At 40.1% G+C, this 16382-nt stretch overlaps 1 protein-coding gene across 1 annotated transcript in view; it reads left to right on the top strand.

The window, feature by feature from the left end:
* Positions 1-584: 584 nt before the first annotated feature.
* The window catches only part of HIPK3 (homeodomain interacting protein kinase 3), a 57274-nt gene continuing 41476 nt past the window's right edge, over positions 585-16382 (top strand). Inside the window, exon 1 of the mRNA XM_029961023.1 lies at positions 585-1679. Within this exon, the coding sequence (XP_029816883.1) occupies positions 586-1679 (1094 nt within the window). The 5' untranslated portion in view covers position 585. The remainder of the gene's footprint in view (positions 1680-16382) is intronic.

The following is a 16382-nucleotide window of genomic DNA, read 5'->3' as shown; positions in this document are numbered from 1 at the left end:
CCATCACATGGCTCGACCGCTTTCCCTTTCATCCCAGTGAAATTCTTCCAGCTTGGACAGTTGTGTCGTTGTCTGTCTGTTCTCTGAAGCCTGATGGTGCTTCCAAGGAGTAAGTCTACCTGTGTAACAGGTAGCTTTATCTCACAGTTAAGAATGTCTGGGTTATTTTATGTCATCTCTGACAAATATTTGAATGGGTTGTTCAGTTAGGTTACCGAACACTATGGTACTTTTGTATGTAGAAGTTGGGAGGTTTTAAATGAAACCTGAGTTTTTAATAGCACAAAGGGAGGTCCTGCACTTGAAAAATTACATGCAGCGTCCTGCTGCAGACTATCTCAGTCCTGCCCTGTGCACTTGACTGCAGTAACCTGCTGCTGTTAAAGTCCCTGTGTGCTGAAGTGTGTGCTCTGGTAAGGCATAAGGGCCTTGTATCAGCCACAAAAAACTAAATATGTAACAGCTTTAGACTGACTCGTTTGGAGAATATACCCGTGTCCTGATTTCTTTAGAAGAAGCTGCTGCAAAGCATGGGGCACGTGTAGAATTTTCACTTGTTTTTTTCTTTTTATCTTCTCTGTAGGTATGGCCTCACAAGTCTTGGTCTATCCACCATATGTTTATCAAACCCAGTCAAGTGCCTTTTGTAGTGTGAAGAAACTCAAACTAGAACCAAGCAGTTGCGTGTACCACGAAAGAACCTACCCGCAAATCTATGTGAATGGTAAAAACTTTGGAATTTCTCCCCACAGGGTTAGTACTTTCTTTCAGACTAAAAACCCATTTGACAGACCTCGAGGACAGAGCTTTTGGTTGCAGTCAAATGCTGTTGCTTTAAAAAATACCGCAGGTGCTACAAAAGCGTTGGCAGCGTGGGTGCAGCAACCTCAGCTAGAGGCACCTCGGACTGGGACGCAAGGAAGCCAGTCAGATATCCTGGAAGGACCCCAGCGATGTGGATTGAAGCGTAAGAGCGAGGAGCTGGATAATCAGAACAGCACGATGCAGATTGTCGATGAACTGTCCATCCTGCCTGCAATGTTGCAAACCAGCGTGGGGAACCCGGTGACGGTCGTGACGACGGCTGCAACTGCAAAACCCAGTGGCACGAGCGGAGATGGAGATTACCAGTTAGTGCAGCACGAGGTGTTGTGCTCCGTGAAAAACACGTACGAGGTTCTGGATTTCCTTGGGAGAGGGACCTTTGGACAAGTAGTGAAGTGCTGGAAGAGGGGGACAAATGAGATTGTGGCAATCAAAATCTTGAAGAATCACCCTTCGTACGCGCGCCAGGGGCAAATAGAAGTGAGCATCTTAGCGAGGCTAAGCACTGAAAATGCTGATGAATTTAACTTTGTGAGAGCCTATGAGTGCTTTCAGCATCGTAACCACACTTGCCTGGTTTTTGAGATGTTGGAACAGAATTTGTACGACTTCCTGAAACAAAACAAATTCAGCCCCCTACAACTCAAAGTAATACGGCCCATTCTGCAACAGGTGGCCACTGCACTGAAAAAACTGAAAAGTCTGGGTTTAATCCATGCTGACCTCAAACCAGAGAACATTATGTTGGTGGATCCTGTTCGGCAGCCTTACCGGGTCAAAGTAATAGACTTCGGGTCTGCCAGCCATGTATCAAAGACTATTTGTTCAACTTATTTACAATCTCGGTATTACAGGTAAGTGTCTTTAATTTTTTTTTTAACCTTCAATGGAACAAGGTTTTAGCACTTATTAAAGTTAATGGCTTAAGGAACTACTGTTCCAGGTAAATAATAAGAATAATTTAGAAAAAATTAGAACCATCTAAGAACATAGGCTGTACGAGGGTTAAGTGGCTGGTTACCATTTTGAATGTGAATAGTTGCTTTGAATGTTTTTGCAGTGTTGATTTTTTTTCTGGAAGTATGTTTTGTGTTGCGCTCTGAAGTCATCACTTACTGTTATTTTGAGACTGCTGATGAGACTTTTTCAAAGGAAAAGAGAAAAAAATTATCTTGTTTAGGATGCCTTTCCTGCCTTCCTAATGTGATGATGGGTTTTTTCCTGTAAGCAGCTGGACAGTGTACTAGAAGTGCCATACTTCTATATCCTGTTGCCAAAGATTATGTAAATGCCTCTGTTTTTCTCCAGAACTTGTAAATATTTTCCCTAGTTCTTAGAAACTCCATTCTGACTGAGTGCCTCCAGCAGCAGTGGACTTCAGCTGGAGTTAGTGAGTGACAGGATACTTAAATGTTTAAGGTGATACCAGGCTGACATTTAAAGTGATTTTGATACATGGTTGCATTCTCATTTGCCTCAAAATGGATGTATGTTTTTGATTTTTCTGTTTGTTTGTTTTTCAAACCTTTCTTCATGTAATTATCCAATCTGTGTGACATTCAAAAATTATCGATATTTATTCCTTTTGTCTTCCTCATAAGCTGAACTTGTCTTGGTTGAAGACCTTTTTCGGTTCTGCTCTGCGTCATTGGCAATAGGATGCCCTGTGTATTGACTGTCTGCCAATTTAGTAAAAAGCTAGTAAACTAGGATAATGAGTACTTTGAAGAAAATTTTAAATATTTTATAGCTATTCATTCTGGAAAGGAAAACTTGTGCAGTGCAATTCTAGGCTTGATGAAATGAGTGACTGGTGTTCCTACCAGAAGGATCTAACTAATTTTTTGGCTGTAGCTTGTAAACAAGAACACTTCATATACAGTGCTCACATAAAATATTCCAGTTCATCACCTGCATTCTCTATTGCTTAATTGCAAACTGCAGCAAAGGGTTTAAAAACTACACAGAGTTCATCAGCAGAAAACTAAATTGGGAAACGACATGGATTGATGCATGCCCATGTTATACAAAAATGTGCACGAGAGGGAATAAGAAATTAAGTCACTAGAGAGTCCCTTTTGGTGCAGTGGCTGTACCCCACATCAGATACTGTGGGTTTGGGCCCCTGAGGACGAAAATGGGCCAGACTTGAAAAGATGCATGAATTCTGTGAGGTTCTAGACAAGGGCAACTGTCTTAACGTCAGCTCTTCTGTACAGATCTGTAGTCCAGCAGACACTCCAGGTGCATGGTCTGAGAATGTTTTCATGCCTATTTTAGCTTTTTTATTTCTTGAAGCAATTACAGATTATTGTGAGCTACTGCCACTTCTCCCTCCTCCCTCCCTGAGGAAGGGGAGCCTGTGGACAGCCGGGCTGGGTGGTCCTGTCTTAGTACTTCAGTCTCAACTAACTGCTTTCAAATGTTTGTTTTGTTCTGTTTCAGATGGCTCAGTAGACACAATGTTGTTGTTATTATTTAGTTGCCTACTCAAAAATGTAGTAACTGTAGTTCTGTTTTACTTGGCTCCACGTTTCTTTAGCATTTTGACCTGCTGGTTGGGTTGAGCAGGTCCATGTGCTGGCAGGGGTCAGTGTGCACCTTGAGTGCATTTTGGATGCTTGTGTTGCACTGAAGTGTGAATAAGTGGGGATCCTTGTGGATGTACTTTCTAAAATATCACTCCCCCCCAGAATAAGATAAGATTTGTGGGTGCATGTACTTGTGTTACCTCAGTGATGTTGAATGATATTCATATACTTAATATGGCATGTGACCCTAAAATTGCCTAGTTACTGAGTTGCATTTAAGTGCTTTGTAAATATTCAGGCTGCTCAGTAGAAGATCATATTCTTTGTCTTGTATAGTTTTATCATCCTTCTATAAAGTAGCATTTAGGTCAGTAATTTTTGGAAACAAAAAAGGACATAAAAAAGAAAAAAAGGTCAGGGTCCATCTACTTGAATGGTTTTGGTGTTATATTTATATGAATATGTGAATTGTGGTTGAGATAATTTTGGAAAAAGAAAGATGCTAAATATCAAGATTATTTTCAGCAAAAGTTTTACTACTGAAAAGGTTTTTAGCATGCTGGATTTCATCATAGATCCATAGCTCTCTACCAGTTGTGTGATTCAGATTAACTTTGTGTAACTTGGCAGTTTGTCAACATTTTTCTTTATTCCTGTGGAAACACCTGACTAGTGTAAATAATATCAGAAAATAGGATTTTGATTCAAAAGGTCTCAAAATAGAGGATGCCAGGGAAGAGAAAAACCTGAAAGAAGGATGAGAAGGGCCTTCAGAGAATACATTGTATTGAGATGGAATTTATTTTGCAAGAAACTCTGCTTTTGGTCAATAAAATAAAGAGCTACTTCATAAAATATAACTGTACTTAAATGCTTTTTGTACTGGAAAAGACTGGGAGTGATAGTGCAGGTTTGACTTGTTTAACTATAATATGTTGAAACAAACCCTTTAAAACAAGCAGCAATTGGGACTGCTATTGAAATATATTTTCCCCCACATTTTTTCTTGTTGTCCCTTAAGCTCAGTGGTGGTATGTGTTTGTTTTAAGTTACTTAACAAGAAAGTAGTCTTTTAAATAGATTTTTATTTAAAACTTCAAGCGAAGTTAATCCAATTAGAGTTCTAATTGAAAGTGTTTCTTAAAAAGTGCTGGTTCACTACAGCACCTCTTTTTATTAGTGTGATCACATTGTTTGCTTGTGTACAATCCTTGAAAATGGTTTCTGTGCTAAGGTGGGTGTGTACTGGCATGATTTTTACTTTTACCTGTTACAGTGGGGATCTTTGCCTGGTCAGAGACGACAGTGGATGAGGGTTGCTTCAAGTGACAGGCAGAATGTTCTGGTTTTGACATCTATGTGGATATTTCCTAAGTAGATGTGATGGGAACCTGGCCTCTTCTGATGTGTAAAAGCACTCAGCCAGAGAGAGTTTGAAGAAAGTTAATAAGAGGAAACATTTTGTTTTAAAATGACTATATTAGGATCTGATATTCTAGAAGGGGATGGAATGAAATGTCCTTAAATGACGATGTAGATTGAGGGGAAGCAGGGCTGCAGAGAAAAGGTTGTTTGTTCGTTTTTTCCCCCCCAATCTTATCACTACTTTTTTTTTTTTTTTTTTGTTCTTGGGACCACAGTGAGCTAATGATTGTGAGAATGGACTTTGTGGCATTCTCCAGTGTTACAGTGTTTATTTTCAGTGCTGGTGTCAGTATTTTGCATCCGTAAGAGGAAGTGAGTAATGAATTGGAAAAATAAGTAATAAGAGGATTAGGATTTAAGGCATGGAACATAGTACAGCCAGGTGAATGAATAATGGGCTGCTACTTAGCCTGTAGCAGAAGGAGAGGTGACATAATGATGACTATTGGAAATATTACAGTACTTTTGTATGAGGAGAGATCCTAAAAAAGTGAGACTAATTGAATTTTAAAAGGATACAAACAAGCAGAAAAATGGAGAAAAACCGAATGGAGTGATAATGACTTGATGTTTTCCTGTTTCTGTTTCAACTATGTCAAGCAAAAAGAAAATAAGAAAATGTTTTAAACAAGTACGAAAAACAGATTTTGACATTTCATTACCTTTTGGAAACCTTTGACTTATATTGCTAGAAATTGTAGAGTATGGATATGAATAAATACCAACCACAATACACTGTCTGAAGTCACAGATGATTATTTTTTATTTGTTTAAAAGATGAAATGTTATTCTCTGTACTCTTTCCCTAAAAGACAGTGTCTGTGCCGACACGCTGTTTTTATGCTGGTCTGGATTTTAATAGCTGTGGACTAGAGAGATCTGGTATTTGAAGCCTTTTCTTTGCTGTTGGCCTCACACGTTAAGACTGTTGACCTTTTGTGAGTGATCTAGGGAGGTAAATAACTAGGCAGTGTGTACATTTTCAGAAGAAAATGCCCTTACATACAGCCTAGGTGATGCAGCTTTTGTCATTTATGGGCATGGTATGATCAGTATGTTCCTGTTCTTTTGGTCCACTGTGCCCCAAATCGTGAAAAGGGGAGTGTTGCATCCCAAAAGGGAAGCTTCTTTCTCCCCTTATCGCACAGGGAGGCTGTGGAGGAGCGGAATGAAAACATTTATTTCTAAATCTGGTCTTTTGTGCTCATCCGGCAAGGCAGAAAGTTTTCCTAGGGCATAGTGTTTCCCTCTGAAAGTTGCTTGCCTTTGTTTTGCCTCTCTCCTGAGGTGAGATGCATTTAGGGAAGTATTTATGAGAAGAGGGGCTTTGAAATGGCAGTGCCCTCCAAGAATAGTCAAATGATCTGAGATGGTCAAGGTAGTCCTGCCCATCTGCTTCAGGGAGCCAAGTTACCTTCATTTCTGTTGTCATGGGAAGTGTTGCATTCAGAGGTAACACATTTTTTTTTTCCATGGGGAATCACCTTCATGTTGATTTAATTTGGGTTGTCTTCCTCAGAGACTTCAGTAAACCTTACGAAGCTCATCACTCATAAAATCCTTCTCGTATCATGGGCTTACCAGTAGCCACTGCAGGTGTAGGAGTGAGTGAGCCGCTTCATTGCGTGCTCCTGGTGCACAGCCAACCAAAAGGGAGTTGAACAGTGGCTTGTCTGGTTGCCCATGTGGCCACCTCGATGGTTGTTTCAACTCCTGTCTACGAAGCAAACATCATCTCCGTGGTGTGCCAGATTATAGTGCTGTTAGAGCACAGCTGGAAACTTTACTGAAAATATGTTTGGAGACACAAGCACTCAGTTCCCTGAAGGAAGGATGTTCCTCTTGGCCTCCAGTGGTCTGTATGCAAACTGCTGATTAGCATAGTCAAATTCATTGGGAAAATGAGATGAGTGGGAAGCAATATAATTGATCTCCTTACTAAATGGGGCACCAACTGAACCTGCAGTAGGCTGGTGGACAACTTCAATGCTGGCAGAATGGAAGGTGTCTTGATTATTAAGAGACACGTGTAGGTCGGAAATGTTTTTCTGCTCTGCTGGTGACAGTAGTCAGATATGATCCCAGGTATTCAGCAGTGCACTCGTAAGGAAAAGCAAGTGATGGAAGTAGGTGCACTCAGTGGAGTCATTCCTGAATCGGACAGTGATATTCTCCCTCCAGCCTTCCAGCTAAGGATAGTTGCTAATCAACAGAGTTGTTCCAGACAAAATGCCAAATGTCAATAGTGTTGCAATGGAGCTCAGAGAGATGGAAAAATCGCTGTTGGATGTATTCCTGGTGGATGAGAGCAGGCTTTTCCCCCTCTCCTTCTCCTACCCTCCTCTACTATGAAGGATCAGAGAGGACAGAGGAAGAGTGACCGTCATTGTGTCCTGTGCTCCTGACACTGTTTTCATTTGCCCAGTCAGTTCTGCTGTGGCTCAGAGAGCGATTTGATCTGATATGGTCTCTCTTGTTTTAAAGGGTTTTGGAAAAACAATAAAGTAGTTGAACTATGTGGCTTAATTACTGCCCATGAGCAGGGCTCCAGTGAGGAGGGCAGTGTGTGCTCTGAGGCTGTTGTACTAGAACAGCTCTTTTATTTATGACTTCTTCAGCTTCATGCTAAATTTCAGAGTAAACCAACAACAGCTTATGCCAGTTTTTCCCCCCTCAAACTTATACAATTTATTTGATTTCCTACGCACATTCCTTCAAAATTAGAAGAAAATTCTCCTGCCCATAAATTCCCGGAGAGGCTTGTTTTCTCAGTGGCCTTTGTCACTTGGTTAGATGTAGCCCTTGTCACTCCAGGGACGCCAGAGAACACAAGCTGACAGTGACTCCCGAGAGTGTTTTTTTAAAAAATAGAATGTTTTCTCTTTCTGCTGAGTTGTCAGCAGGATGGGTTATTATGACTCAGTAACACAACGTTGCATCCGTTGATGTTAGGGGATTATCTTCTCATAACATCAGATCAACATACAACTTCTGTATGTTTAAAATAGCAGTTAAAAACCTCTATACAAATACCTATCTTAATACAGATTTTCTTTATAGTGATGACCAAGGGGAGAAGTTGTGCAGAGTTGACATCTCAGGAAGCAAGTGTCTTTTCAAGTCCACCCATTAGTGTCACATACTTGAAGTTTCTAAATAAGCTTTATCTAGAGTGGGACGTCTTGTTTTTTCTCCTTTCACAATGCCTAAAATTCTTGCTCAATATTTATTAAATTTGGGAGGGGTTTAGATATTTAAATGAGAGGCAAAGCTCTATTAATAAATCAATTTTTCTGTCAGTTCGGGAAGCACAGTATGAGAACAAGCTAAAAATGCCTCTGTAAACAACTTGCACTTCAACATGCTAGCAGATGTTATTCTATCACTTTGAACTGTGCATCACTGAAGTGTATTGGGATATCTTAAAATAGTCAGGGGTGGTGGCCAGAGACTCCAGACTTCTATAGATGGTGAGGCTGTTTCGCTGTTGCAGTGAAATAAGCCAGAAGTACATGCTGCTAAAGGTCGTTTGCTTGCTCAAGGTCAGCATGTTCAAAGTCAGCTGCTCTACTGTGGGCATGGTTACTGTCAGTAGGATATATAAGAAAGTCCTGATAATGTAAGGAATTGCCATTACAAGTGAATTGGGACACTTAGCAGGTTTCCCCCCCCCCTTCCTTTAAAGTTGCAGAGCTGTGACTGCTGGTTTATAACCTTATCTGAGCGAACGGAACTTAGTGTGAAGATAAGGTTTTGTGGCTTGTGTCTGCGAACAAATTGCTTTATTGATTTGGCCAGACTTTGTTTGCACTTTTTGCATATTGCTCATTAATTTTTTTTTATTGAATTCCCATTTTAAACTTCTAGTTCATGATTACTAGGACCTGACCAAAAACATTATGAATATAATCCAGGAGTGGCAATCTTAGCTCATCATAACTTCATGTTTATGTAGCTGTTTGATAACAAATGTATTTTCAATTCTCTCATTATTTTCTAATCAACATATCATGGTCTCTAATACCTTATTATTCTCTGTTCATAGAAGTAGAAAATAAGAGTAGATTTTTGATAATCATGTGGGGTTTTTGCTTTTGTTGTGTTTGTGGGGGTTTTTTTTAAATTTTTCTGTAGAAAAGAATGGCATGATTACTGTAACTTTGCAACTTTGGGGTTGTTTGTTTGTTGTTTTTTTTTGTTTGTTTGTTTGTTTTAAATCCTAACTGAAGATCCAGAGGAGAATCATGGGGATGGGAATGGATGAAATGACATCCAGCCTTCAGGTTGGTTGTTTTTCTGAGCTAGAGATTTTCTGAGTAACATAAGCTGGGATAACACATGAACCATTGGAAGGTACCTTGGAGATTCTAGTAATGTCAGCCCAGATTTCAAGTTAGTCATGATGGCTGGAGCAACAACTTAAGTCAAGGTTCAGATGAGCGTTCTCTTGGTCTTTAGATTGCTTCAGTTCGAGCAGAAGGGAAATTCTTTCATAATTTTGAAGGCAAAAAACCTCTTGGTTCTTGCTGTATTGCGTTTTTCTGAGGTTGAATGATAGACCCGTTTGTCATGGCTAAGGTTTTGGGAAGCAGCTTTTATTTTTCACACATTAAAATAGATCTACTGAAATGTGATCTTTTTTTTTTTCCCCCCCCCCACCGCACTGATATTTATGTCACAAAGATCTGTTCATCTGTGCGTACGTGAGCGTGGATGTATCAGGTGTCTGTAGCTGCAGAAAATATCAGTAGTAGCTGCAGCGTTGCAATTGTAAATATTGTGTCTAATTGCTCCCACTGGGCCTCTTTTGAAAACGTGGCCGTGCATTTCTGTTGTAAGAGCAGACAGTGCCAGATCTAAATCAGCGGGATTGAAAGCAAAGGCTGTGCATCAGCCCCTGTGTGCCCCACCTGACATCCTTGTGTTTGAAGAAGTGTTTTGGGGGTGAGGGCTGTCTTCTGCATCAGCCCTCAGCATCCAACAGGAATGAGGAGGAGGAAGCAGACATGGGGAAAGTCTTTCACGTGGCTGAATATACAAAGATTGGCTTAGGTGCTGCCATGGCCTGCGAAAGGGAGAGGATGTGCCACAGCTGGGGGCTCATCCCATTAGCCACAGAAGGCAAAAAGTTTCTCAGTTGATCTGAAAATCAAGCAGGTTAAGCCAGTGCAAATAAATAATGTAAGCACATCTAGGATACTTAACACTCATGTGGATTCAGACCAAAACCAGGAATGAAATGCTACGGAATTAAAAACCAAAACATTTACAAGAAAAAAAAAAACCTTTTGTGAATTCAGGAACCACTTGGAAAGTGGTAGAGGTGTCTAACATAAAAACAAGTATTTGAGATGTAATTAAGTAAAATTACACTTTGTATGAAAATAAGTTGCCTGAAATGTCTGGACTGATAAATCTTGTACTGTATATTTGAAAGTCCTTGATCCTGCCAATGTTTTGGAGGGATTTTTTTGTTTGGACTGTTAATAAAATAGCTTCTAACAAGTGAGATGGAATTAGGGGCCTGGGAGAAGCAAGCCAAAAGCATTTCACAGATAAGATTTTGAAGAAGTTGCATTCTGAAACTATGATGTTACCTTAAGAACATTTCCCCCATTGTAAATACCAAGGATATTTCTGTTGTCCCAGGACAGTGCAGCAATCTCTCACAAAATATCATGTCTTTACATGGTTCCCTTTAGTCAGAATTCCATTGTTTTGAATGCCTTTTTGGATGTTTTTGACAATGACAGGGTCTCACCCTTATAGTAAGTCTTTCTAAGTGTTCAAAATATTTAAAATCGGCAAATACTTTATGATGAAATCTTTCACAAGAGTTGCTTTATTGTTTAAGTGTAGTGCACACAATCTTATTTTAATGTTGAAGATTCAAAATTAATGTGAATTTAAAATGTATTTTAATTGCCCAAAACTGATTCTAGGAATTGAATTGGAACAGGGGTTTTTCATTATATTTTGTTACATTCTTTCAATAAAACTCAATTCCCTGATAACTTTTGAACATGTTCATTTCATGACTTCTTTGAAAAACTGCAGGCATCACATCGCTTATGTACAAGGCTTTTATATAAATGCAACACTGTATTAAGGTTTTAAACTGCATATTACTGTTGTTTTATCAGCTGGAAAAACTAGTAGGGTATGCTGTAGGTTGCAAATCAATAATAGCACTTGGTACTTGCCAAAAAGATCTGATGGCAAAAGCAATGTTCACACTAATAGCACTGAATGTTGTTCTCAGTGCCCTTTTTGATCCCCAGTAATGTTTAAATTTTTGAGCTCTTGATTTTTCTCTCTTTCACTTCTTGCCATCCAGTCAAGATCTGGTTTGTATTTTTTATGTAAAGTATGTTATTTGCCTATGAGTATTTTAACTGTGTTTTTAATACTTTGAAATTTTCTTCAGCGTTTCCACACACTTGTCCCCCCTGTCACTATAAAAATGGTTTATGAGCTGCATTTAAACATCTCTGTCCTCTAGGTGGCCAATTTTTGGAGTTCACTAAGTTGTCTGTAGTCCATGGGGTTTGGACCTTGTCTTATGGTAGATCCAGAGATTGTGCCATAGCTTTTGGTTTCTCTGGAGAACTACCTGAATTCTGTGTGGGCTGCTACCAGTGGGTGACAGCAGGGATGGAGAGACCTCCAGCTGTTCCTCTGTTGCTGGCAGTAGCATAAGGGCTTGCAGGAGGATGATGTCTGTGCACTGATGTACTTGCACAGACATCGTAGAATCATTAAGATTGGAAAAGACCTCCAGGGCCATCAAGTCCAACCTTCAACCGAACGCCACCATGCCATCTAAACCATATCATGAAGTACCACATCTACTTGTTCTCTGGGTGACTCCACCACTTCTCTGGGCAGCCTGTTAATGCTTAGTCACTCTTACAGGGAAGAAATTTTTCCTGTATTCAACCTGAACCTTCCTTGGTGCAACTTGAGGTTCTTTCCCCTTGTCCTGTTGCTTGGGAGAATAGGCTGACCCCCACCTCACCACAACCTCTTTTCAAGTTATTGTAGAGGGCAATAAGGTCTCCCCTGAACCTCTTTTTTTTTTCCAGGGTAAACTCCCCCAGCTCCCTCAGCTGCTGCTCATAGGATTTATATTCCAGACCCATCACCATCTTTGTTGCCCTGCTGTGGACATGCTCTAACATCGTGCTGGACACAGCATTGTGTGGAGATGCAGCTGGTTTTGAACACTTCACTTCTCTGAAAGAGTAGCTAGAAGTGGAGCAGAGGGCCATTTTTGGTAACAAGAGCCCTAGAAAGTAGAACAGGAGGATGTAATTTGTAGATTATATGGTATGGCTTCTGGCTGTGCTTTGGTTTTCTTATAGCCTTGAATTATTTCAACAATTTCCAGTAAGAAAGTATTCTTAAATTGAAAGCTTTCCCGGATGTGCAGAGTGGCTGGGAAAGCTCTGTAGTTAAAGTTGGTGTCTCTCTGACTGTGCTGTGTAACTTCTGTAGAGAGAGGCACAAAAAAAAGTGATGCTGAAGTTTATTTCTTGCTGTTTCTTTACTGGTCTCTTGGCCCCACCAGTAGATGAACTGTATGAGTCTTCTCTCATTGAGTTGGCATTGACCTGTTTTTTACATGACCAGCATCACTTTCATCCCTAGTATTGTCTTGTTCTATGTAATTTTCCTATTTAATGTAGTGTTTAATATAGGCAGAGGTTGTTTTGCTGCAAAAAGCCTACCAAAAAAAAAAGCTGCGGAACTGACAGATATTTAACAAGGGAAAAACCTGCAACCCCGCAGGGTGTTACATAGCAGGATAATTAGGAATTAGCATGTGTCGTTAGTGGCAAAATACTCCACCCTGCCCTCTGAATGACTGTCCCACAGGGGTGGTTGCTCATGGAGTGGTGCCATGGGCCATTTGGGTTAGTCAGTTTGTAGCCATGCAGTTCGTTGCCTCCCTGAAAGAAGAACTTCAGCATTTCCTAAGCCAAATTAGCGCTAATTGTGTTTCACTTAATCTCCGATTCTTCTGAGGTTTCGTTGGTTATGATTATTAAGCATCTGCATATGTGAAGCACCTTTTTTTCTTTATATTTCTGTCTGTAGCATCATTATTAGCCTGTGTACAGGTATAATCAAATGACTCCCCCTGACCCTTTTCTAATGTAGAGGTATCTGACATAAAAAGAGAAGCCCCTAAATTTAGTCTGATATTTAATTTACTAAATGGGATGGAGGTCACACCTGTATGCCATTCCCTGGTCTGCAGCTATTTCTTGACACTTCAGCATTTTCATTCTGTGTGTACGGAGGACTGAGCTTATGTGAGACCACTGACTCTCCTGCAGGCCTGTATGAAATAATGCTGGTGTAATACCTGCTCAAGCATTTTGTTAACCAGAGTATATAGGTCGTGTCCTCCCAAGGTACAGAATTTGTATCAATTCAACCATTTCAAAGAAGATGGTTGTTATATGAATTAGGAATATCAAATGCAGAACAGTAACCTCAGCCCTTCCCTCTCCTTTAATGAGACAATTAAACTTCTAGTAGAAGCTAATTACTTTGTAATTAGTGCTGTTTCCCCTCCCAACACGGGAGACCAGTAATTTCCTAGTTTGTGCATGGTCCTTGTTCTGGGTTTCCATGTGTTTCTGGTGGTGGATGCCAAGTCCCTTTGCTTGGCACAGAAGTGAACTGGAACCAGTGTGGTCATGAATTGCGTCGCCTATGTGTCTGAAGCATGTATGGAATTGGATGCAACAACTCATTTCCCCTTGCTGTTGTGCTTTGGTTTTAGCTTTGCTTCAGAAGTTTATATTCTCAGACATTTTTCCCCTTTCTTAGCTTTCTTTTCTGTGGCTGTGCCTTAAGAGAGAACTTTTGTAAGATAATATTTTGTCAAGCAAGTGACTTATGGGCTTTGAGGTGAAAGCAAAAATGAAAGGCAGTACACAGTCTAGTGTGGTTTAGCAAATCAAAAAATACAAGTATTCTGTGGTTTAATTGCAGTCATCTAAGTGGATTCATTTTGCAGTGATTTAGTTAGAGTTACGTAGCTTAATTTTTCTTCTGCACAAGACAGTGTCCATGTAGTTCCTCTTAAAGATTCTTTGAATGTTTTCTTTGACTTTTTCATTAGAGAGTGGTTACAAACAAAGCTCTGAAATTTCTCTGTGTATGTTAAACCTATAAGTTTCCAGTGGGGAGCTGTGAGGACAAGCAAAAGCACCTGTTTTGAAAATGGACTGTGACCAGCTTGTTGGAGGGGACATTTCGTGGGCTGCTCTTGGCACTTCTGAAATGGGTAGCGCAAGAAATTCCTGCAATAAGAAATCCATTGGTTGCTGGGTGGGTGTAATCTAGCAGGATTTTTGGAAAAATTTTAGAGCTGACCTGTGAGCTTTTTCATCTCTAACTGGTTAATGTACATAAAGTGTGCCTTTGTCCCAGAACCACTGAACCTTCAAATACTTCAACCCAAATCTGACAGGACATCAAAGTCCTGAAGGTGCTGATACCAGCAGTATGCAGAGTAGCTGCAGAGTAGAGGGAAGATTCAAACTAGTGATCCCTACAAGGTGAAAAGGAAGAAGCTGGCAGTTATCCTTGCTGTTTTGCAGTAGCCATCTGGCTACTCGGTGCGTGCATAGCTCTGGACTAACTAAATTATATGCTTGTTGCCTTTGCATGCTATAGAAAACAACCCAGAGATCTAGGGTTGTTCATTCTTCTCTGGGGAGAGTAGTAGTGCAAATCTGAAAAAGCAGCAACAACAAAGTATAATTAAGTCCAAGGGGTTGTTGATCTGCTTGTTTACATTTGTGTGGCATAACAGCAGATTCTCTTCTTCAGCGGGATGTGGCACGAAGACTCGTGGAGTAATGTGTCAAAAGCTTCCTGACTTCTAAAATGGAAATAATTTCCTGATGTTGGCTAAGAATCCATGTTTTTAGTTCTCTCTCCAGCTCGTTGCTCAATGCTTGCTTCTCATGACTGGCACCGCCACTGCAAGAGGAACAGAAAACTCTGCAGACAGGGCAGGGAGCTTTATTTAAAAACACAAGACAAAACAGCTGTACCCTCTCACTCCCCAGCCAAATCCAAACAAAAAAGCCTCCACCCAGCAACCAAACCAACCAACCCAAAAGCCACAAACCCCCAAAAGCAAGACATCCCCACTTAAAAATGTGTGGGGGAATGGGAAGAGAGTGCATTACAAGAATCATGTCAACTGTAGCTGTATATACCTCTACTTACAGGACTGCCTCCTCAGAGCAGTGCGTTGCTGTATTTAATTTTTCTTTTGTTGTGTGGTTTGGTTGGGTTTTTTACCATCCCTTCAAGAAACAAATATTTTATGATGACTTACTTCCTTTAACTAGTATGCAGTATTTTGTGCCAAACTTCCGTAGGTCTGGGCCTATGAGTAAATATCTGAAAAATCAAAATTCGCCCAGATTTTTCTAAAACACACTCAGGTGCTTGGCATCTGAAATACTGCCATGTGGGATTCTTCACATATTTCTGCTAAACAAGAAACAAGTCCTTTAACTGCAGTTGCTTGAGCAGATGCCTCTTTAGGGCTCTCAGTACTGCAAGGTGTACTCAGGAGTTCACGTTTCTGCTATTCCACTCTGAAGGGAAAATACTTTATGCCTTTACATTAACTTCTGGGTGGGAGTCATATTTACCTTATTGATACAACATAATTAGTTCTGTATTTGAGGAATTCTTCCATCACTTGGAAGCATGTGGATCTCCTAGGAATAGTGGTAAAGTCCTGTCCTGTAAACACACAAGGGTCAGTGTCTCCCACCTCAGCCCTTGGAGCACGGAACGCTCGTGGAGAGGGTGTGTTTGAACCACAGGTAGGCAACACTCTGCTCTGAGAGTGGCTGGCTAATCTGTGTAATTATTCTGAGTATTTAAGTATGTGCAGTTAAGCAGCCCCAGCTTTGCTGCCTTAAGAACATCTTACGCAATTGGACCCTTCCCACGCTCCGTCCGGCTCAGGGCGACTCGACACGGTGGAATTTTTAGTGTGCAAAAGAGGTAGGAATGCAAAGGGAGTCACTGAAAATGTGCCATTACGAATATTTTCTTTTGCAAGTCAAAATATATTTTTTTTTCCCCGTTTTTCCTAAATCTCTTGTACAACAGTTATTCTATTTACACCTTTTTTATTTTTTTTCTTACTTTGAATGAACTGTTGCATGTTACTAAAGAACTGGTAGCTGAAAGGGATTAATACCCATTTCCCGGGTATTAATCTGTGATGTGGTTTAACACAGATCACAGATTTTTTATTCTTTGTCAAACTTAGCTGTTAAACTGGATTTTAAAGAAAATATTTTAATTTTTGTTCTTTTTATAATCAAACTAAGTTTCCAGTTTTTTCTTTTTTTATTCCTTGACAAACTTAGCTGCTAATTTAAACCGGATTTTAAAGAAAACATTTTAATTTTTGTTCTTTTCATTTATAATCAAACTAAATTTCCATTTTTTTTCTTTTTTTAGTAACCTTGGTCTTCTTTTTTTCCTTTATTGGGCTCATGTGTGACTTGCCTAAGAAAAATGTGAAAACTTTGCTGCGCTTTGAAACGT

The sequence above is a fragment of the Manacus vitellinus genome, unplaced genomic scaffold, assembly GCF_001715985.3.
Source record: "Manacus vitellinus isolate BGI_N305 unplaced genomic scaffold, ASM171598v3 scaffold_30_pilon, whole genome shotgun sequence".
NCBI lineage: Eukaryota > Metazoa > Chordata > Aves > Passeriformes > Pipridae > Manacus > Manacus vitellinus.
This window is presented reverse-complemented; position numbering and strand designations above follow the sequence as displayed.